The 23809-nt window shown below is 40.5% G+C and overlaps 1 protein-coding gene across 1 annotated transcript in view; it reads right to left on the bottom strand.

Moving 5' to 3' along the window:
• Positions 1-23143, bottom strand: part of LOC126063965 (histone-lysine N-methyltransferase SETMAR) — a 73984-nt gene extending 50841 nt beyond the window's left edge. Inside the window, 3 exon segments of the mRNA XM_049862508.1 lie at positions 10704-10730; positions 10732-11610; positions 22909-23143. Coding sequence (XP_049718465.1) covers positions 10704-10730; positions 10732-11610; positions 22909-23064 — 1062 coding nt within the window. The 5' untranslated portion in view covers positions 23065-23143.
• Positions 23144-23809: the final 666 nt, after the last annotated feature.

The raw sequence follows: 23809 nt of genomic DNA, 5'->3' as shown, positions 1-23809 counted from the left end.
AGGTCAAAGACTACAGCTTTCATTATGGATTATACCTCAACATAAATGAAACAAAAATCCTCACAATTGGACCAATAAGCAACATCATGATAAATGGAGAAAAGATTGAAGTTGTCAAGGATTTCATTTTACTTGGATCTATGACTAACACCCATGGAAGCAGCAGTCCAATAAATCAAACAACGCATTGCATTGGGGAAATCTGCTACAAAAGAACTCTTTAAAGTGTTAAAAAGCAAAGATGTCACTTTGAGGACTAAGATGCACTTGACTCAAGTCATGGTATTTTCAACCACCTCACATGCATGTGAAAAAGCTGGTGGACAATGAATAAGGAAGGCCAAAGAATTGATGCCTTTGAATCATGGTGTTGGTGAAGAATATTGACTATACCATGGACTGCCAGAAGAACCAACAAATCTGTTTTGGAAGAAGTATATAGCAAGAGTGCTACTTGGAAGCTAGGATGGCGAGACTTTGTCTCAAATACTTTGGACATTTATCAGAAGGGATCAGCCCCTGGAGAAGGACATCATGCTTGGTAAAGCAGAGGGTCAGCAAAAGAGAGGAAGACCCTCAACAAGATGGACTGACACAGTGGCTGCAATGATGGGCTCAAACATAGCAATGATTGTGAGGATGGCACAGGACTGGGCAGTGTTTTTTCTGTTGTATACAGGGTTGATATGAGTTGAAACCAACTTGATGACATCTAACAACAACAAACATTTATGTTGCCATTTTCACTATCTGTTAAATCCACACTTAAAGAAGAGGTATCAAACTTTTAAAACCTACATATTTACAGATTTAAAAGTAATATGAATTATTTTAAAATATTGCAAAATATTTCTGTTTCCATGTACAACTGTAATAAATACTGTGGAAATTCATGAGTACATCTGGAACCACAAACTCAAACAGGAAGAAATTGACATTCAACATACAAGAAAACTACTATTTAAGAATCTATTGCCTTGATGCTACTTGAGAGGAAGAATCTGACAAGTTAATTAATTCATCTATTTTCTTACCAAACTAAGCACTTCTGCAGTTCAAATCCCCTCCCGCACTCTGAAGCAGTGTCCATCTGTGATATTGGCAATGGCCCAACCCACCAATGATCACAGAATTAGGCCCAGTTATGTTTTGTATTGAGGTCATAAAGCAAGAGATGTGGACATGCATTTCCCTGGGGCCTGAAGAGTGTTATTCCTGAGAGCATATGTTCAGGGTTATAGAATGTTGGTTCCCAAGTGAGAGGCACCCATGTTGTAGTCGTTTCCTTTTTTTAAATAACAGCTTTATTGATTTATAATTCATATAAATAAAATTCATAAAATTTACTTTAAAGTGTACAATTCAGTGATTTTAGTATATTTACATAGTTATGCAACCATAACCACTAATTCCAAAACATCTTTCTTACTCCAATAAGAAATCCTATAACCATTAGCAGACATTACCTAGTCTCTCCTTCCTGCAGCCCCTGGAAGCCATTCATCTCTTTTCTATTTCTATAAATTTGCCTATTCTGGACATTTCATATAAATAGAATCATACAATATGTGACCTTTTGTGTCTGGCTTATTTCACTTAGCATAATGTTTTCAAGGTTCATGCGTGTTGTAGCATGTATCAGAACTTCATTCCCTTTTATTAGCCAAATAACATTCCATTGTATGGATGTAGCGCAATTTGTTTATCCATTCATCATGTGATGGAAATTTGGGTTGTTTCCACTTTTTGGCTATTACCAATAATGCTGTTATGAATATTCGTGTACAAGTTTTTACACAGATACATGTTTTCAATTCTCTTGGGTACAAAAGAGTGGAATTGCTGGGTCATTATAAAAGGATGCAAACTGTTTTACAAAGTGGTTGCATCATTTTATAAGTCCACCAGCAATGTAAGAGGGTTCCAATTTTTCTGCATCCTTGACAACACTTGTTATTGTCTTTTTGATTATAGCTATTCTACTGGGTGTGAAGTGGTATCTCACTGGAGTTTTTATTTGCATTTCTCTAATGACTAATAATTGTGCCTATTGGCCATTTTTTATCTTCTTTGGAGAAATGTTTATTCAAATCCTTTGCACATTTGAAAAATAATAGACTATTTTTTAGAAAGTTCTAGATTTACAGGAAAATTGAGACAATAGTACAGAGAGTTCCGACATACCCCACACCCACTTTCCTCTATTAATGCTAAGTTATGGTATATTTACATTATATTTCATATTTGTTATATATATAAGCCAATATTGATATATTATTCTTAATTAAAACCCATAGTTTATTTTTCTTAGTCTTTTTTTTTTTTCTCTTCCAGGATCTCATCCAGGATACTACAGTACATTTAGTTGTCATGTCTCCTTAGGCTTCTATTGGCTGTGACAACTTCCTAGATTTCCCTTGTTTTTTTATGACCTTTATAGTTTTGAGGAGCACTGGTCAAGTATTTTGTAGAATACACCTCTATTGGAATTTGATATTTTTCTCATGATTAGACTAGAGGTAACTGGTTTTTGGGAGGAAGATCACAGAGATAAAGAAACATTTTCGTCACATCATATCAAGGGTATGTGCTATCAACATGATCACTGTTCATATTGACCTTGATCATCTGGATGAAGCAGTATTTGTGTTTTCCGTTCTGTAAACTTACTTTTTATTCTCCCTTTTTATACTGTGCTCTTTGGAAGAAAGTCATTCTACAGTGAAACCTATGAAAGCTGAAACTCAATGAGACTGCCTTGTTTTTCTGGGTCTTGCAAGTTTTCTACCTTTGACAGGGTGCAGTCTTACCACTTTCCCACTGCTATTGGTGGAAAATATTTGGGTTTTCCCTCTCTGACAGGTTTGCACCTTACACAGGCTCCAGCTTTTGCAGGCTTTACTGTACTATGCAAACCCCATAGTTAAGAAGTGTATAAGTCTTACACTTCTTTAAAAAACTTATTCCTTAGTATTTTGTGCCTTTTGATGTTATTATGAAGAAGTGGCTTTCTTACATTCTGCATCCCACTTTGGTGAGTGGCAAGTGCCAATCTAAGATGCATCAATTGGTCCCAACCACCTGGAGCAAAGGAGAATGAAGAACACCAAAAGACACAAGGAAAATATGAGCCAAAGAGACAGTAAGGGCCACATAAACCAGAGACTCCATCAGCCTGAGACGGGAAGAAATAGATGATGCCTGGCTATCACCAATGACTGCCCTGACAGGGAGCACAACAGAGAATCCCTGATGGAGCAAGAGAAAAGTGGGATGCAGACTCAAATTCTAGTAAAAAGACCAGACTTAATGGTCTGAGACTGGAGGGACCCCAGAGGACACAGCCCCTGGACTCTCCGTTAGCCCAGAACTAAAACCATTCCTGAAGCCAATTCCTTGGACAAAGATTAGACTGGACTATGAGACATAAAATGATACTGGGAAGGAGTGTGCTTCTTAGCTCAGGGAGACACATGAAACTATGTAGGCAGCTCCTGTCTGGAGGTGAGATGAGAAGGCAAAGGGGGACAGGAGCTGTCTGAATGGATATGGGAACTACAGGATGGAAAGGAGTGTGCTGTCACATTGTAGGGAGAGAAACTAGGGTCACATAACAATGTGTGTATAAGATTTTGTATGAGAAACTGACTTGAACTGTAAACTTTCACTTTAAGCACAATAAAAAAAGAAAAAAAAACAGAATTCACACACACACAAAAAGAAATGGTTTTCTTAATTTTCAGATTGTTCACTGCTAATGTATGGAAATGCAATTCATTTTTTTGTGTATTTTGATTTTGTATCCTACAACCTTGCTGAATTTGCTTATTAATTTTAGTAGTTCTTTTTTTTTTTTTTAAATAAATTCCTTAGGATTTTCTATATACAAGATCATGTCATACATATAGATTTCTTTCTTTCCAGTCTGGATGCCTTTTGTTTCTTTTCTTGCCTAACTGTCCTAGCTAGAATCTCCAGTACAATACTGAGTAGGAGTGGTGAGAGTGACCTTAAGTAGAAAGCACTAAGTCTGTCACCGTTTAGTATATTAGCTGTGGATTTTTCATAGATGTCTATTCTCAGGCTGAAGAAGTTCCCTGCCTATTCCTAATTTGTTCAGTGTTATTCATCATGAAATGGTGTGGGATTTTGTCAAATGCTTTCTCTGTGTCTATTGAGATGATCATGTGGTTTTTGTACCTTATTCTATGAATATGGTATATTACACTTATTTTTATAAAACGTACATTACTTTCCTGGAATAAATCCCACTTGATCATGGTGGATAATCCTTTTTGTATGTTGCTGGATTTGGTTTGCTAGAATTTTGTTGAAAATTTTTGCATCTGTATTCATAAGGTCTTAGCTTTCTTGAAATACCTTTGTCTGATTTTACTATCCATGTTTTAATTCATTTGTGAGCATGTTTGTGTGTGGGACCCTGTTGTTGTTAGGTGCCATCGAGTCGGTTATGACTCATAGCAATCCTCTGTAAAACAAAACAAAACACTGCCCAGTCCTGTGCCATCCTTACAATCGTTGCTATGCTTGAGCCCATTGTTGCAGCTGCTGTGCCAATCTATTTCATTGAGGGTCTACCTCTTTTTTGCTGACCCTCTACTTTACCAAGCATGATGTCCCTCTCCAGGGACTGGTCCCTCCTAATAACATGTCCAAAGTACATGAGATGAAGTCTTGCCATCCTTGCTTCTAAGAAGCATTCTGGCTGTACTTCTTCCAAGACAGATCTGTTGGTTCTTCTGGCAGTCCATGGTATATTCAATGTTCATTGCCAACACCATAATTCAAAGGTGTCAATTCTTCTTCGGTCTTTATTCATTATCCAGCTTTCACAAGCATATCCTCGGTACTCGAAAATGTAGGACTCAGAACAGGACACCCTCTTGCTCAGACCCTTCAGGTTACCTCTCTGTGACCTTTTTTCCCTCTTTAAGATTGTCATTGAAGGACATCACAGCCTAATCACACCTGAATAAAAATGAGGAGGAATAACTTGAAGCCATCCGAGAGATAGTTCTAGAAACTGATACTTATACTATGGATTTAGGAGTTGTTCTAAACTCCTTACATGTGTTAACTAATTTGATTTTCACAAGGCTATTTCCAGAAAATGAACTGAGACTGAGAGGTTCAGTAACTTGCCCGTGAATGAGTGAGGTTTGTAGGGTTGTTTGTATAGCAAATCCTTAATTACAGCTCTGGTGAATGCCAGAGCTGTAATTAAGGATTTGCTATACAAACAACCCTACAAACCTCACCATTTGAATACTGTAGGGAATGAAAACAATTTTGAGGATTTTTTCTTTTTTTTTTGAATGAGACCTTTCTGGGTTTAAAATCCTCTGTTAGAATTAGGTCAGTGTCCTGTTGATCTCTTGAACTCATTCCTGCCTGATGCTTCAGAGCAAAGTCAGTATTGGAGCTTAATATCAAGAATAAGAAGAGAGAGAAATAATCTCTAGCATATTCGTTTCAATTAAGGCCAAATCTTCCACTTCTTTTAGCCATTGATATTTTGTGAATATTACTTTTAAATAAAAAAACTTAATTTTTATTTAGAAGATTTGAAAACCTTTGCTCTCCAAGTGTGATTATTATACTTGGGCAGTAACTTTTCCCAAGGTACACCTTTCAACATCTTTAATGAAGTGAGTGGAAATTTTTCACAGTCAATTTTTATAAATATTTCAATTTCATGAAGACAATGCCATCTTTTAAAATTCTAGTCTTAAGATTAAGTTATAATTATATTAAATGTTTTTTATCAGGATTAATAGTCAAGCTGTCCCTAGGTGGCGCAAATGGTTAAACGCTTGACTACTAGCTGAAAGGTTGGCAGTTTGAACCCATTTTTTTTTTTTTAGTGGTACCTTGGGAGACAGGCCTGGTGATCTGCTTCCGAAAGGTCACAGCCCTGAAAACCCAGTTCTACTCTGCACATGTGGGGTCGCCATGAGTTGGAATTGATGGCAACTAACAACAACAATCCCAGACCTGGAGTCCCTGAGCAGTGCACATGGGCAACGTGCTTGGCTGCTGACCGAAAGGCTGAAGGCTCAAGTCCACTCAGACATGCCTCAGATGAAAGATCTGGTGACTTACTTCCGAAAGGTCACAGCCTTGAAAACCCTACGGAGCACAGTTCTACTCTGCACACACGGGGCCGCCATGAGAAGGAATAAACTCGACAGCTCTAAAGGCAACAATAATAGTCAAGCAGAAATATATATTTTTTTAAATGTTTGCTCTCAAAAGTCAATATTCTTAAGAATGTGGCAATAAAGTAAATGTTACCTGTTTTTAGAAAAAGACTTGGGATAAAGACTCTTCCACTTGTATATTAGGAATCTGACTTCTAGGGTAATGTGCTATTTAAGAATAAACTAGTTCATATGGACAAAAAATCTAAGGGTCTGTAGTTAGTTGGTTCTGTGCGGCAGAGGCAGGGAGATAAGGATGCTGCTACTGTCCCTGTCTCTGAAGATTGTCCTCTGTGAGCATCTCTGATTCACAGATGGTGATATTAAAAACAAATCAAAACAAAACACACAAACAAAAAGAAACACTACTCTATAGAGAAAGGGCCAAAGCTAGTAGGAAAGGTTATCGGCAGAATCAGGGGCAGATTAACCAGTAAACAAGGTATGCACTGGTTTATAGTAAAGGAGGACACTCGGGCTTACTTGTGCTTGCTTACTAATCTGCAGTGACCAATTTAATATGGTTTTCACCACAATGTGGTGAAAAAGAGGTGAAACTGATCACTAAAAAAAAAACTCATTGCCATCGTGTCAATTCCAACTCATAGTCACCCCATAGGACAGAGGAGAACTGCCCCATAGAGTTTCCAAGGAGTGTGTGGTGGATTTGAACTGCTGCTCTTTCAGTTAGCAGACGTAGCTCTTAACCACAATGCCAAAATTGGTCACTACAGATTAGTAAATATGCACAAGGAAGCCTATGTGTACCTTGCTTATTGGGCAGTTCAGCCCTGTGCAGAATCAAAGACTGAATGAATCATTTTCCTTCTGACCATTTCTTTATTCCTTCTGAAGTAGCTCAATTATTAGGAGTCCTTGTGAAAAGGAGATAAAAGGCAGGTCTGCTTCAGAGAAATCAAAGTAATAGAGGAAGGTGAGCAGGGAGAAATGATTAGTTTGGGGGAAATATTTGTTCTGTTTTAGACATTACACATTTTAGTTGAAGACATTTTATGAACACTCTAGTATCCTCTGTTCAAGTGGAACCATTCTTGATAATGTTATGTGAACACATTAACCCTAATGTACTTATTTTTTAACATCTTTATTAAGATATACTTAAAATATCATACAGGAGTAGAATGTTATCTATAATATGGATCCCTTATGATGTAATTTTAAAAGTAATAACCAGTTGCCGTCAAGTTAATCCTGACTCATGGCAACCCAAAGTGTGTCAGAGTAGAACTGTGCTCCATACTGTTTTCAATGGCTGATTTTTGGGAAGATTTCTAGGCCTTTCTCCTGAGGTGCCTCTGAAGGACTTGAACTTCCAACCTTTTGGTTAGCAGCTGAGTGGGTTAACTGTTTTCACCACCTGGGAATGCTAACTTTTAGGGTGCAGTGATGTAATTCTTTGAAATCCTGGTTGTTGTTGTTCGGTGCCGTAGAGTCGGTTCCGACTCATAGCGACCCAGTGTACAACAGAACCAAACACTGCCTAGTCCTGCATCATCCTCGCAATCGTTATGCTTGAGCCCATTGTTGCACCACTGTGTCAATTCATCTTATTGAGGGTCTTCCTCTCTTTTGCTGACACTCTACTTTACCAAACATGTCCTTCTCCAGGGACTGGTCCCTCCTGATAACAATGTCCAAAGTATGTGAGACGAAGTCTCGCCATCCTTGCTTCTAAGGAGCATTCGGGCTGCCCTCCTTCCAAGATAGATGTATTTATTTGTCTGGTAGTCCACGGTGTATTCAGTATTCTTTGTCAACACTGTAATTCAAGGGCATCAATTCTTCCGTCTTCCTTATTCGTTGTCCAGCTTTTGCATGTATGTGAGGCCATTGAAAACACCATGGCTTGGGTCAGGCGCACCTTAGTCCTCAAAGTGACATCTTTGCTTTTGAACACATTAAAGAGGTCTTCTGCAGGAGATCTGCCCAGTGCAATGCATCCTCTGATTTCTTGACTGCTGCTTGCATGGGCATTGATTGTGGATCCAAGTAAAATGAAATCCTTGATAACTTCAATCTTTTCTCCATTTAACATGATGTTGCTTTTTGGTCCAGTTGTGAGGATTTCTGTTTTCTTTATGTTGAGATGTAATCCATACTGAAGGCTGTGGTCTTTGATCTTCTTCAGTAAGTGCTTCAAGTCCTCTTCACTTTCAGCAAGCAAGGCTGTGTCATCTTCATATTGCAGGTTGTTAATGAGTCTTCCTTCAATCCTGATGCCCTATTCTTCTTCATATAATCCAGATTTTCAGATTATTTGCTCAGCATACAGACTGAATAGGTATGGTGAAAGGACACAACCCTGACACACACCTTTCCTAACTTTAAGCCATGCAGTATTCCCTTGTTCTGTTCGAACTACTACCTCTTGGTATAAGTACAGGTTCCTCATGAGCACAATTAAGTGTTCTGGAACTCCCGTTCTTGACAATGTTATCCATAATTTGTCATGATCCATACAGCAGAATGCCTTTGCATAGTCAATAAAACACAGGTAAACATCTTTCTGGTATTCTCTGCTTTCAGCCATAATCCATCTGATATTAGCAATGATATTCCTGGTTCCACGTCCTCTTCTGAATCTAGCTTGAATTTCTGGCAGTTCCCTGTAGCTGTATTGCTGCAACTGCTTTTGAGTGACCTGCAGCAAAATGTTACTCGTCTGTGACATTAGTGACATTTTTCGACAATTTCCACGTTCTGCTGGATCATCTTTCTTTGGAATGGGTACAAATATGGATCTAGATCCTGGTCCAAAAACAAAAAAAAAAACCAAATCTGTTGCCGTCGAGCCACTTCTGACTCATACTGACCCTATAGGTCAGAGTAGAACTGCTCTATAGGGTTTCCAAGGAGCGCCTGGTGGATTCAAACTGCTGACCTTTTGGTTAGCAGACAAATTCTTAACCACTATGCCACCAGGGTTTCCTAAATCCTGGTTAAAAAAAAAAATACCCACTGCCAAATTCTGGTAGTAGGGTTTAAATGTGTTAGAAATTTATTAAACACTATCTGATGCCACTGAGTCAATTCCGACTCACGGAGACCCCATGTGTTACGGACTAGAACTGCTCCATAACATTTTCCTGGCTGCAATCTTTATAAAAGCAGATTGCAAGGGCTTTCTTCCACGGAACCACTGGGTGAGTTTGAACCACCAACCTTTAGGTTTGCAGCCAACTGCAAACTGCTTGTGCCACCCAGGCTTCTGAACAATAATTAAAGGCTTTGATAGTTATTTTAACTTTCAAAATGTCTACTAAACCTCCATAGTAACTTTGTTTTTATAACACCCTTGCTATGAGGAAGGAAGCTAGAGATGCTTGCCTCTCCAGAAGTCGAAATGGGGTCTATCAAACTCCTGCCTCTTTCTGTGGTGTTGACAGGGTTATTTTCATGTTATTAATATATAAAGATATGAGGTTGTTTGAAGTTTTGAAGCATAACTTCACATGCTAGTCTAGCCAAGCATATAATGAAAATTTTACAATGTGTTTCCTTTTATGACATTTGATTATGTACATAGTCAGTCTCATGGCTATATTCTTCACTATTGGTGGTAATTATTAGGGTTCTAGAGGGTGACAGGAAACCCTGGTGGCGTAGTGGTTAAGTGCTATGGCTGCTAACCAAAGGGTCGGACAGTTCGAATCTGCTGGTGCTCCTTGGAAACTCTATGGGGCAGTTCTACTCTGTCCTATGAGTTGGAATCAAATCGATGGCACTGGGTTTGGTTTTTTTTGGAGAGGGTGGTAATTAATCATGTCCTTTTCCCTTGCTCAATATTTAGAAATAAATGAGAAATAAGACGCAGGAGTCAGAGAGAAATAAAAATATTAGTTTTATTACTGAGGAAACTGATTGAGAAGCAGGGCTTTGGCATGCAGCCACTAGGGTTTCCCTTGGTTCATTATGATTAGGATCAATGTGAGTGCTAGAAAACTCAAAATAACAGCGGCTTAAACAAGGGAGAGTCTATTTCTTAGCAGTATCACTTAAAAGTCCAGAGGAAGCAATTCAGGACTGGAGGATTGTCCCACAGTACCAGGCACCCAGACTTCTGTGATTTGTTATACTTGGCTTCCTTTCCCAGGTCATCTTGGGGTCTAGGATGGCTGCTCCAGCTCCAGCAATCATGCATACATTCCAGCCAACAGGAAGAAAGAGAGGGAGAGGGAGAAAGGCAGGATCTCTTCACATAAGGACACACCATTTTTGCTTACACTCCATTAGCTAGAACATACTCACTTAGCCACATCTATGTGAGTATTTTGGGCAGTCATATACCCAGCTAAAAACTGAGAATTCTATTATAAATGGGGAGAAAGAATATTGATGGACAACTTACATGCTCTGCTGTACTCAAGTTAAACTTAATGCAGCCAGGCAGAGGCACAGCTAGATAACCACTGGCCTCCCCAGAGGGACAGGCAAGCTGCTTACCAGAGAGCAGAAACTTACCTCAAGGATAAGTTGCTTGCAAGAGGGGGAAGCCAGAAGGGGCTGAGCCATATGCACTTGGTTCCTTCTCATTCTCATCCACTGAGGGAGACCAGATGTATGTCTCCTATACTTTTCCCTCCTAATTGATGACTGGCTTTTATAAGGGGCAGTACAGTGAACTGTCATAAGGCAGGGAAGCAGTACACGATTTGGCACCACAGTAACAAGGTTTTCTTGGTTTTCCTTTATCTAGCTTCTCTCCATCTTCACTGTCCCTCAGGTTAAGAAATCTTCCTGAATAGTCATAAGAGAGTTCTTCTTCCGGCAAAATGTCTTTGGCTGCAAACAGAGCCAACTTAGGTACCATGGAGTCAATTCGGACAGGAATCATCAACAGGTTTGGTTCACAAGAATGGTTAAGGTATCTTCCAATATTTCCTGTATAGGTAGGATCAACAAATGTTTCCATCACCTGTCCATTATAAACATGTTCCCTGATGGCTATAATATAATTTGAATCATGTACAGTCTGTAACCGAATTCTTCTCTGCACTTCAGGGAACCCTAAAACCTCACCAGCATATTCACAGACAAACCTTCCTCTTGGTATAAATTCCAAGGTCCGAAGTCCCCAGCCTTTTTTATCTGTCTTGAACACCTGGAGGTGGAACTGCAGACCCCTCTGGACCACTCTGTTTTTGCAGCGGTCACTGCACTGGCACATGGCATTGCATTCAAAAACTGGCTGGGCATACTTTCCTTCCGATCCTATATTTCTGAGGCATGAATTATCGTCATAGTTCTCCTGACGGAGACAGGAGCAGGTATCAGGGCGGCAGGGAGTTTTGAGACAAATGCATCCGGGAAAGGTTATTTCAGTGGGATCAACGTCTGCTCCAGGTCCAGTGACGTGATCAGGAGTATACTGCAAAAAATATAAATACTTTAAGTCAGCATGGCATGTTATGTATTTCATAAATATGTTTCAAGCAGCTTTTAGCTGAGACACTTTCTAATTCCAACATGTATAAAAACAAAACTGATACAATTTTTTTTTTAAATTGTGCTTTAGGTGAAGGTTTACAGAGCAAATTAGTTTCTCATTAAACAATTAATACACATATTGTTTTGTGACATTGGTTGCCAACCCCATGACATGTCAACACTCTCCCCTTCCTGACTTTGGGTTCCCCATTTCCATGTGTCCAGCTCTACCTGTCCCCTCCTGCCTTCTCGTCCTTGCCCCTGGGCTGGTGAGCCCGTTTAGTCTAGTATATACGGATGAACTACGTGTATTATTGTTTTATGGGCCTCTCATCTTTGGCTGAAGGGTGAACCTCAAGAGTGACTTCAGTACTGAGTTAAAAGGGTGTTCTAGGAGCCATACTCTTGGGGTTTCTCCAGTCTCTGTCAGACCAGTAAATCTGGTCTTTTTTGTGTGAGTTTGAATTCTGTTCTGTAGTTTTCTCTAGTTCTGTCCAGGACCCTCTATTGTGATCCCTGTCAGAGCAGTCAGTGGCAGTACCCGGGCACCATCTAGTTGTGCTGGACTCAGTCTGATAGTGGCTCTGATAGTTGTGGTCCATTAGTCCTTTGGAGTAATCTTTCCCTGTGTCTTTGGTTTTCTTCATTCTCCCTTGCTCCAGATGGGGTGGGACCAGTAGAGTTTCTTAGATGGCCGCTTATAGGCTTTTAAGACCCCAGACACTACTCACCAAAGTAGTAGAACATTTTCTTTATAAACTATGTTATGCCAATTGAGCTAGATGTCCCCCCCAAGACCATGGTCCCCAGCCCTCAGCCTAGTAACTCAATCCCTATGGGAGTCTGGATGTGTCTATGAAGCTTCTATGACTTTCCCTCGGTCACACTGTGCTGACTTCCCCAGTACCGTGTACTGTCTTATCCTTCATCAAAATTACCACTTATCCATTGTCTAGTTAGTGTTTTTTGTTTCCCATCCCTCCCCTCCCCTCCCTCATAACCATCAACAATTGCTTCTTTCTGTAAAACACAGTATTTTTAAGATATTGTCTGAAAAGATACCTCTCCAATTTAAAAAATAAGATTGTTTAGATTAAAAATTTTCTGTTCCTATTTTAGGTGTAGGGATAACAATAGAAAAAAAATTTTTTTTTCTTATCAGAAATTGAAAGCATTTAAACCCATTATATTTCCCTCTTAGCTTAGGGTGTCAGGAAAATCATGGCTGAATTTAATGTTTGATTGCAATCAGGTGTGGTATCTTCGGCTTTTAATCTTTTATCTTTATCTGATACTGTTGTTGTTGTTAGGCGTCATCGAGTTGGTTCCAACTCTTATCGACCCTAGTACAACAGAACAAAACACTGCTCGGTCCTGTGCCATTCTCGTAATCACTGCTGTGTTTGAGCCCATTGTTGCAGCCATTGTGTCAATACACCTCATTGAGGGTCTTCCTCTTTGTTGCTGACCCTCTACTTTACCAAGCATGATGTCCTACTCCAGGGACTGGTCCCTCCTGATAACATGTCCAAAGTACCTGAGAAGAAGTCTTGCCATTCTCACTTCTAAGGAACATTCTGGCTGTACTCCTTCCAAGAAGATTGGTTCATTCTTCTGCCAGTCCATGGTATATTCAATATCTTTTTGCCAACACCATAATTCAAAGGCATCAATTCTTCTTCGGTCTTCCTTATTCATTATCCACCTTTCGGATGCGTATGAAGTGAATGAAAATGCCATGGCTTGGGTCAGGTGCACATTAGTCCTCAAGATGACTTCTTTCTACATATGTATTTTTATTGTAAGTTATCTCAGCTCCTTTTTGAGGATAAAGAAAGGCATGACTGCTAAATAAATCCATGAAAGATGGGCTCTTGGGAAGGAGTCTTCCACTGATTTTTTTTTGTTTGTTTCGAGATTATCTAAATTCCTAAACTTTCTCTGTTTTAAAAAGACACTATTACTTTACAGTTCCATGTGAGTCTTCACGATATTAAAAGCAATCATTTGGCTAAAAATTGAAGACAGAATTCTAAGAATGGTATTTGTTAACAGATATTTAGATTTAGTGTTTCCTTTTATGTAAAGAAATTCTGTTCTTATTAAATGATAAAAGAATAATATAAAAAGATTTTCCAGTCTTTTCAGTGTACTTGCATTTTCAGACAAAACATTTATACAATTTATGGAAAAAGAAGACATTCGAAAATGGTTACTGTCTATGTGAAGTCAAATCTCTGTTTATCTCCTCATTGGCATTATAAAACTTATTTTCAAACTCTGAAGATTAAAGTACTTCAGGAGCCCAGAATATTTCTTTATGTATAGAAGAATTCTTGCTTATGTGGAACTTAAATCATTTATTTATACCTGCCTTGTTCAAAAAAGGATTTAAAGCTGCTTACAAAGAGGTAAGATAAATGAACAATAGGTAAGAAAAATGAGGCGAAGGGAAAATAAGAGCAAACCAGTCCAGTGAGCTCAGACCTATAACATGTGGATGTTTAGCTCAGGCTGAGGGCAGCCATCCACTTCAAAGGGGAAATCGAATTAGATGTATAATTCACATTGTCCATGAGGAGCAGTCTCACTGTTCAGAAGAAGAACTGACTCTTTCCAATACTGAGACTGGACAGAAATTTCACCAATGTGTCCTTCTAAACCATTCTTTTCCAGTAAGCAGTTTCATGGGCTGTTTTTTATTCTGACCCCTCAATAAAGGCAGCTGGCATGCTTCCACATCACAGTTCGGTAAGTGCCTTTCTGCAAAGGACCAGTTGCTTGGCCTTTATTTCCGGGATAGATTTTAGAGTACCTAGAGGAATATCTGAACAGCGTATCTTTCAGTCAATTCTCCGTTAATATTATTTCTCCCAGCCGAGCTTAAGAAGGATATTGAGTGGCATGTGGTTATACTTCCTGTGGAGGCCTCTGTGGAGCTATGCAGTTAAGTGCAAACCCTGATAGTTTAAAAAACACTGAGCTGGAGGGGAGGAGTGACACCCTCTGGTGAAAGATGAGGAGCTAGAGTGGGCGCACCTGTGGGGGAAGGCCAACATTTTGCTTAAAAGTTATTTGGGGGTGGAGAGTGGAAATAGCTTCCGTTGTACGTGTCTTTTCTTACAGCTTTAGCTTAGCAGAGACGTCCTAAAGGGATAAAGGATGGCTTAGAGAGAGATGCCCTATCAGTCAAATTCAATGACTGTCTTATATCTATCTGGTCTACTTCCAGCCTTTAAATGATTCAAATTTGGCTTGTGAACAGTCACTGAGACATTTTAAGAAGTACTTGTAAAATAAGGATTTTACTAACTCTTTGTTAAACTTTTCATGAAGAATTTTTAAATTGATTTGCTTTTAAAGGCTCATGTATTTTTAAAGCTCTATGTAACTCACTAAACTCTAAAGAGATTTCTTTTTTGACACAGATAACTCCTTTTAAAATCAAGTCTGACTGCTTGCAGTTGTCTAACCAGGAGAGCATTATTAGTTCTCGTTGATCTGACTTGCATATGTGCAGGTATGGAAAAATTGCTTTTTTAAAAAATCTGGTTATTTTTAAGATTTTGGGGAATCTAGTGATATATTTTTTAACTCTGTAACCCAAACTTTATGCCCAACCTGAAATCCTTTAGGGATTTAGACTACAAATGGTAGCTAATTCCAAATGAGCTGTAGACACCTTCCAAAGAATAAGAGAGACTTCTGGATAACTTTCTTGTTTAAAGAGAATATTTCTTCCCTTGATAGATGTAATCACTGACCCTGAGACCAACAATCATTGCAAACCATTTTATCCACACGAGCCTCCATTTCCTCCTCCATCAGTAAAATACTATTCCAGAAAGATAGTTTACCTGACTTAGAAAAATGACTACAGTAAAGAGTAATCTTTTGAAACCCTTGTTTTAATTTATCATGATTATGAAATTATTAATCTTTTCTGGTTTCTAACTACATATTTAAAAATTATTTGTCCTTTTCAGAAACAATCTGATGTTATTCACCTGCCATTCTATTCAAATATTTATATGCCAAGCAAACTGTTAAACTCTGAGTATCTGAAAAATTACGGTAAGTGTGTTACAAATTGGGAGTCAGTTGACCAGAGCTTAAATTCTCCCAATTTGTAACACTCTTTTCATAGTCTGCACCCCACTTCCTGGTACAAAGCACAGGACCAGGCTGATCCAAAAATGGTGTCACTCTGAGTGTTGTTCGTGCCTACTCTAAGCCAAGGCAAGATCAAAGCTTGGGGGGGATGCTGACCAGGGTGGACATACGTTTTTACCTACACAGCATCTATTCCTTTCTTCTGATAACACTATCCTAGTTCTTCCCAGGGGAATCCCCTCTGTTCTCATTCTCACTGGTTTGGATGGGGGTCCAGGTTGGGCTGAGACCTAGACCAGCTAATTAGAACATCAAAGGCCCCTACTACCAGTGTTTTGTTCATGGATGGGCACATGACTTAAGCCAGACCAATGAAATTCAATTCTGGGAAGTATGCTGAAACAACTGGGGAAGAAGTGTCCTCTCCCCACTGGGACTGCTAAACCAGTAGAGTACACACCTAACACTTCCAAGTGCTATTACACAGATAAGACCTCCTGAGTGTGCAGTCAACCACTGGAGAAGGGAGTAGAGATGCTAAGGGGGAGGTAACTGGTATCTGATGATATTGTTTGAATCCTTGGATCCAGACATGCCTATAGTTCCCATTCCTGGGCATTTCTGTTATGTGAGGCAATTCCTTCTCTTTTTTGCTTGGGACAGTTTGTGTTGTGTTCTTGCAACCAAATGAGTCACTGACAGATACAGCCAGGGTAGAAGGTAAGAAAGAACGGCTCCAGTGAAGGGCAAGCAAGTTTAGCCAAAGATGTAAATGACCAATGAGCAATGAGGTCTCCAGCTGGGAGGTGAGCCTGGAGCAAACTATGGAGGCCAGCGAGGAAAGCTCTATGACTGTGCCCTGAAACACTAGAAAGCAGGGGAGAGCTTCTTAATGCAGAACATGGAATGTTCAAAAGGAGGCACATACAGAGCCAGAGTCTTATTTGCATTGTGTCTCTGGGCAAGTGACTTTGCTAAGCTTTGGGTTAACCAGTAACGAGCTGCCTTTGAGCTGACTCCAACTCATGGTGACTGAATGTGTGTCAGAGCATAACTGTGCTCCATAGGCTTTTTAATGGCTGATTTTTTCATAAGTAGATGGCCAGGCCTTTCTTTGGAGGCACCTCTGGGTGGACTCGAACTATCAACCTTTTAGTTTGCAGCCAAGTGCATTAACTGTTGTGCCACCCAGGGACTCCAAACTTTGGCAACTATAAAATAGGGATGATACCCATATTTGCAGGGTTTATCATAAATGATATAGTACTCAGTGCCAGACATTTTATACTTTTAAAATATTAGCTTCCTTCAATTCTTCTAAGGTTAATAATAGCACTTCGCTATTAACCGAAAGGTTGGCTATTCAAATCCACCCAGCAGGGTGCCTCAGAAGAAAGGCCCGGCAATCTACACTTTCGTAGCATTGTTGTTGTCGTTGGGTGCCATAGAGTTGGTTCCAGCTCATAGCCACCCTATAGGATAGAGTAGAACTGCCCCATAGAGTTCCCAAGGAGCAGCTAGTGGATTTGAATTGCTGACCTTTTGGTTAGCAGCCGAGCTAACCAAAAGGTCACCAGGGGTCCTTTGTAGGATTACAGCCATTGAAAATCCTATGGAGCACAGTTCTACTATGCAACACGTGTGGTTGCCATGAGTCTGAATTGACTCAACAGCAACGGGCTTGGTTTGGTGTTTGGTTGATTCTTCTAGACAATATTGTTAGATGTTATATGTAAAACATCATACCTATCTGGCAAATTAATCTCTCTAAGCATTTCCTTATCTATCTCAGAGGTTGCTGTAAAGGAAAAAATGAGGGAATCCATGTAAAAACCTTACTTCAGTGACTGGCACCTACACGACTGATAAAAATTTTGCAGTGTAATACCAAAAATAAAAACAAAAACCCCAAACCCAGTGCCGTCGAGTTGATTCCAACTTATAGCGACCCTATAGGACAGAGCAGAACTGCTCTCATAGAGTTTCCAAGGAGCACCTGGTGGATTCGAATTGCCAACCTCTTGGTTAGCAGCTGCAGCTCTTAACTGCTACGCCACCAGGGGGTGACTGGCACAAACATGTTTAATAAAAATTTCACAGGGTGGTGAAAAAACAGATCTGGAGTTACACACTTCCCAGGTTCAAATATACTCAATCCACAGTTGTGTCTGGAAAAGCAATGGCTATTCTCCAGTAATTAATCCAACTTGAAGGGTGAAAAGCAAACAGCTGACCTAGCCTGGACTTCTTCCATTCATCAAAAACTATTGCTTCACTAACTACTAGAGGAGTCCTGGTGGCACAGTGGTTAAGCATTCAGCTGCTAACTGAAAGGTCAGCGGCTTAAGCCCAACTGTCTGCTCCAGGGGAGAAACATGTGGCAATCTGCTTCCATAAAGATTTACAGGCTTGGAAATCCTATGGGGCAGTTCTATTCTGTCCTGGAGGGTTGTTGCCATGAGTCAGAATCGACTTGATGGCAGTGGGTTTGATTTTTGGTTACTATTACATTTATCATTTTTTTTATTACATGCAGTTGTTAGATTTAGAAATAACCTGACAACTAGGACATGTAGAACGGAATTTTTATTGTTTTTTAAATTGTCATAACATAAATTTTACTTTTTTCCTGATACATATAAAAATACAGAACTAATTACGCAAGAGCTGAGAATAAATGCAAAATCATTAGTGCAAAATGATGCACAAGAAACCAGATCTTTGAAGCAATGGGTGGAGATTTCAAGTTTTTTGACAGGAAATTTAAGTCAAAGCGTTTTATGAAATAAACCATGGTTACAAAAAAATCAAAGTGGAAATAGATAGCATGTTGAAAGCAAATATACTTCCTTAGCTACTCTCATCCACTGTGATTTCTCCTTTGTCTGCAGTAGACCTGCACTTATTGTCAATAGCAGCAACTTTGGGGTCTAAATGACACAGATGTAGGGATCCTTAGTTGTGTTAAATGTGATGCTCTAGACTTTCTAACAAATATGTAAGTCTCAAGCAAAAGCCTGACACTACAGTGGTTTGGGATGTGGCCTGGGGGTTGTCCCAGGCACAGAGCAGGAAGTATTGATTGCCTGATTGCAGCTCTTGGTAACCTTTGACTGAAAGCTTGACTTTTCTGAACCACATTCTGTATGGAAGCCTCAGAAACTGAAGTCTAACACTGTATTTGATACCTTGGGCTTAAAACCTGGGCCTGGATTCTGAATTTTAAGGAAGTGCTGTGAAAATCTTCATTCCTTTTTTGGTTGTTTTGAAAGACTAGCTACAAGAATCTTTGTACTTGGCCTCTAGCCCCATGAGTTTGTTTTTGCTCCAAGCAGCCCTTATGAGACTGTGAGCCAGATAATTCTCCTCACGGCACAGTTGAAATCTTAAAAATGATGTTTGAAGCTGGTTTCAGAGACCTGAAAAAACAGCCAGATACAATTCTTTGCTCAAGAAGATTATTTTATTTTCTACTTGGCTTTCAACACTGATGACATTATGATATACTTGTTTCCAACTGAACATTTTAACATTCTTTTTGCGTTTTCACATAGTACCCAAATGCAAACTATTGTTGTTAGGTGCCGGCAAGTCGGTTCCAACTCATAGCCCACACTATGTACAACAGAAACCCTGCCTGGTCCCATGCCATTCTCACAACTGTTGCTATCTTTGAGCCCACTGTTGCAGCCACTGTGTCAATCCATCTCACTGACGGTCGTCTTCTTTTTTGCTGGCCTTCTACCAAGCGTGATGTCCTTCTTCAGGGGTGGTCCCTCCTGATAACATGTCCAAAGTACATGAGAAAAAGTCTCCCACCCTTGCTTCTAAGGAACATTCTGGCTGTACCTCTTCTAAGACAAATTTGTTCATTCTCCTGGTAGTCCATGGTATATTCAATATTCTTTGTCAATACCATAATTTAAAGGCATCAATTCTTCTTTGGTCTTCCTTATTCATTGCTCAGTTTTTGCATGCACATGAGGCAACTGAAAATACATGGCTTGGGTCAGGCACACCTTAGTCCTTAAAGTGACATCTTTTCTTTTTAACACTTTAAGGAGGTCTTTTGCAGCAGATCTGCCCAATGCAATGTCGTTTGATTTCTTGACTGCTGCTTCCATGGGGGTTAACTGTGGATCCAAGTAAAATGAAATTCTTGACAACTTCAGTATTTTCTCTTTATCATGATGTTGCTTACTGGTCCAGTTGCGTGGATTTTTGTTTTATGCTGAAGTGTAACTCATACTGAAAAAAGCAAACTAGACAGTTATTTTTACGTTGAGTCTTTCATGCTTTAATTCTTATGTGTGCATATGCATGTGATGGCAGGGTTTGAGGCAAGCAAGCTGTTTTGACTTCTTATAAGGCTGTTTTTGTGCTTCACGAATATATGGGAGCATATAAATTGAAGACCTTTTTAGGCTTGTCATTTAAATGTTTCAAGAATATTTTATCTTCTTGATAAGACTATAAGCTCCTTGAGGAAGGGATCCTTTGTTCTTTATGTAACTCTAACCCTACCCAGAGTTGTGCATATAGATGGTAGCTAGATAACTGCAGGACTGAGTCTTAGTCTTTTGATTTTCATTTATATCCACAAGACACAAGGGTCCATCACAAAGCATCTTCTTCTCCATTTTTTGAAGTGCTCGTGGCATAATGTTAAGAGCTATGGCTGCTAACAAAAAGGCTGGCCGTTCGAATCCACCAGCCACTCCTTGGAAACACTATGGGGAGTTCTACTCCATCCCAAAGGATCACTATGAATGGGAATCCATGCGATGGCAACCAGTTTGGTTTTTTACTCCCTTTACAGCAATCAAATCCCTTCTATTCCTTCCAGTAATCTCAACCGTAGGAACCCTACTGGCGCAGTGGTTAAGTGCGCTCCGCTGGTAAATGAAAGGTCAGGGGTTTCAACCCACCAGCCTGCTCTGTGGAGGAATATGTAGCAGTCTGCTTCCTTAAAGGTTTAAAGCCTTAGAAACCCTAGGGGGCAGTTCTACCCTATCCTGTAGGATTGCTATGAGTCCCAATGGACTTGATGGCAATGGGGGGTAATCATAAACACAGGGATTGTGTGTTTTATCTTCTGGGCCTGGCCTAATACAATGCCTGGCACATGATAGGCACTTAAATATTCATGTAAAAAGTAAAGACATATTACTGATTTTGATCAGGCAGCCAGCAAAATTTGGTCTTATATAAGCTTTCACGGATAGGTGTTTAATATGGTACCAGCCAACTCTATAATTTCTGACATTAATATCCTATTCTACTCTTTGAAAACTGCTACTGAATCTATTATTTGATCCTCACAATAACTCTAGGAAGAAGGAAGGGCAGATTATCTTCAATATTGATTATGGCTATAGGGTTATAAAGTTTTAAATTATTATTTCAATCTTGCAGCTCAAGAAACTAAGGCTCTGTAAAGTAGCTGAGATGGCTAAGATTTGAACATAAATCTCCAGCCTTCAAGTTCAGTGCTCTTTCCACTTCAATGAACTTTTTTTTTTTTTGGTCATTCCTTAGGCAACTTTCAGGCCAAGGAGAGAGGGGTGAAAGAGAGCTCAAGGAGCTTTGAGATAATAATTGTAGTGAAGACTTATTGAGCTCTTACAGTGAAGCAGACACTCTGCTTTACTTGTATTTTAATTCTCAAAACACAACCTTGCTTGCTGAAAGTGAAGAGGACTTGAAGCACTTGCTAATGAAGATCAAAGACCATAGCCTTCAGGATGGATTACACCTCAACATAAAGAAAACAAAAATCCTCACAACTGGACCAATGAGCAACATCATGATAAACAGAGAAAAGACTGAAGTTGTCAAGCATTTCATTTTACTTGGATCCACAATTAGCAGCCATGGAAGCATCAGTCAAGAAATCAAAAGATGCATCGCATTGGGCAAATCTGCTGCAAAGGACCTCTTCAAAGTGTTGAAGAGCAAAGATGTCACCCTGAAGACTAAGGTGCGCCTGACCCAAGCCTTGGTATTTTCAATCACATCATATGCATGTGAAAGCTGGACAATGAATAAGGAAGACCGAAGAAGAGTTGACGCCTTTGAATTGTGGTGCTGGCGAAGAATATTGAATATACCATGAACTGCCAAAAGAACGAACAAATCTGTCTTGGAAGAATTGTGGCCAGAATGCTCCTTAGAGGCAAGGATGGCGAGACTGTGTCTTACATACTTTGGACATGTTGTCAGGGGAGATCAGTTCCTGGAGAAGGACATCATGCTTGGCAGAGTACAGGGTCAGCAGAAAAGAGGAAGACCCTCAACGAGGTGTATTGACACAGTGGCTGCAACAATGAGCTCAAGCATAACAACAGTTGTCAGGATGGCTCAGGATTGGGCAGTGTTTCGTTCTGTTGTGCACAGGGTCGCTATGAGTCAGAGCCCACTCGATGGCACCTAACAACAACACAGCAGGAATCCAGGCTCACGAAGCCATTTACCCAAGAGCTCACAGCATGAGGCAGACTTCAGCTAAATCTGACTGTAATGGCTAAATCCTTAACCATGACACTAGGCTGAGATCCGTTAAAAGGCTCCAACGCGCTCTGGGGACAGAACCAGTACAAGAAGCCAGGCTTCCAGGGCTCTTTCCAAGGGATCTCACGAAGCCTCTGATGTTGCCCTTCAGGGAACTACCAGTCTACGGCTAGAAGAAAACCAAAAACCAAACTCGTTGCCGTAGAGCCGATTCCGATTCAGAGCGACCTACAGGAACACAGCAGAACTGCCCCATAGAGTTTCCAAGGAGCGCCTGGTGGATTCGAACTGCCGATCCTTTGGTTAGCAGCTACGGCACTTCACTACTACGCCACCAGGGTTTCCACGGGTAGAAAACGTCCCTGTTAAGACTATACGGCAGATCATTAGGAAAAGAGTGAAGCCTGTGCATCGAAGAGCGATTCCCGCGAACAAAAGGCCACGCACTGGAGTAAGTAAACCAAACAGCTTGCAATCTCCTGCACTACGAAAGAGTCTCCCACAGGTAAACGACCACGTGGAGGGGCCGCAGAGTCCCGCCTCCACTTGGAAGAGCGCCGACACCGCCCCCAAGAGCCGCGTGCGCAGCTCTCGTGGAGGCCTAGCCCCGCCTTACCTGGAAAGGCGCCGGCTCCACCTCAGGGGGCCACCAGCTCACGGGCAAGTTCTCCAGGCCACGCGTGATATCCTGCTGCTCAGTCGGGGCCTCGGGTTCCTCCTCAGAGGCTGCCATTCCTAACAGCGGCATCTTCTCCCCACCCTCCGCGAGCATTTCGCACCCTAACGCTGCGCTTGTCACCCTGTACACCTTTGAGACTCGCAGAGAATGCTGGGAGTTGTGGGTCCCGCCGCCACACAGCCTCATGGGAGTTGTAGTTTTTTGCCTTCCGCTCAAGCTGCGTGTCAGAGTGCCTAGTCCTTTAGGTTTCCAGACGTTTTCGTCTGACTCACTCTTTGTTTTGAGCCAGATGCAACACAGATAATTACAAAACCATATAAGGTACGGACAAAGCTTTGGGAACACAAAACAAAGTGTTGGAATTTTTCTGTGGGCATCGTGGAGGGCTTTAGAGGTGATGTCATTAGTTCAAGTTCTTGAGTGCTTTGAAGTTTGCTGCAGTGGAGAAAGAGGGACGTGTTTTAAGCTAGGGAGGGAGGGAGTGCACACCAGGGTTCCTAAAGATCTGAAGCTTTCATGGAAATTGAATGGCATATGATGGGATTTGAGACGCGGCGGCCTTATTGCGCACCCCAGGAATTTGATTTGTGTACCCGCCAACTGTGCGAGTGCAAGATCTATTCCCTATCTGCTTCCTCTCTCTCTCTCTCTCACCCACACACACCCCACCCAAAAAAAAAGCTACCCTGAACAAGGATTTTGATAACCTTGAAATTGCTGAACCCTGTGGAGTATTTTTAGAGGTCCCTGGGTGGCCAAAACTGTGCTGGACTACTAACTTAAGGGTTGGTATTTTGAACCCACCCAGAGGCACCACGAAGAAAGGCCTGGCGATCTG

This window comes from Elephas maximus, chromosome 20 (genome assembly GCF_024166365.1).
Source record: "Elephas maximus indicus isolate mEleMax1 chromosome 20, mEleMax1 primary haplotype, whole genome shotgun sequence".
In the NCBI taxonomy this organism is placed as follows: Eukaryota; Metazoa; Chordata; class Mammalia; order Proboscidea; family Elephantidae; genus Elephas; species Elephas maximus.
Note: the sequence above shows the minus strand (reverse complement) of the source record. Positions and strands in the feature narration are given on the sequence as shown.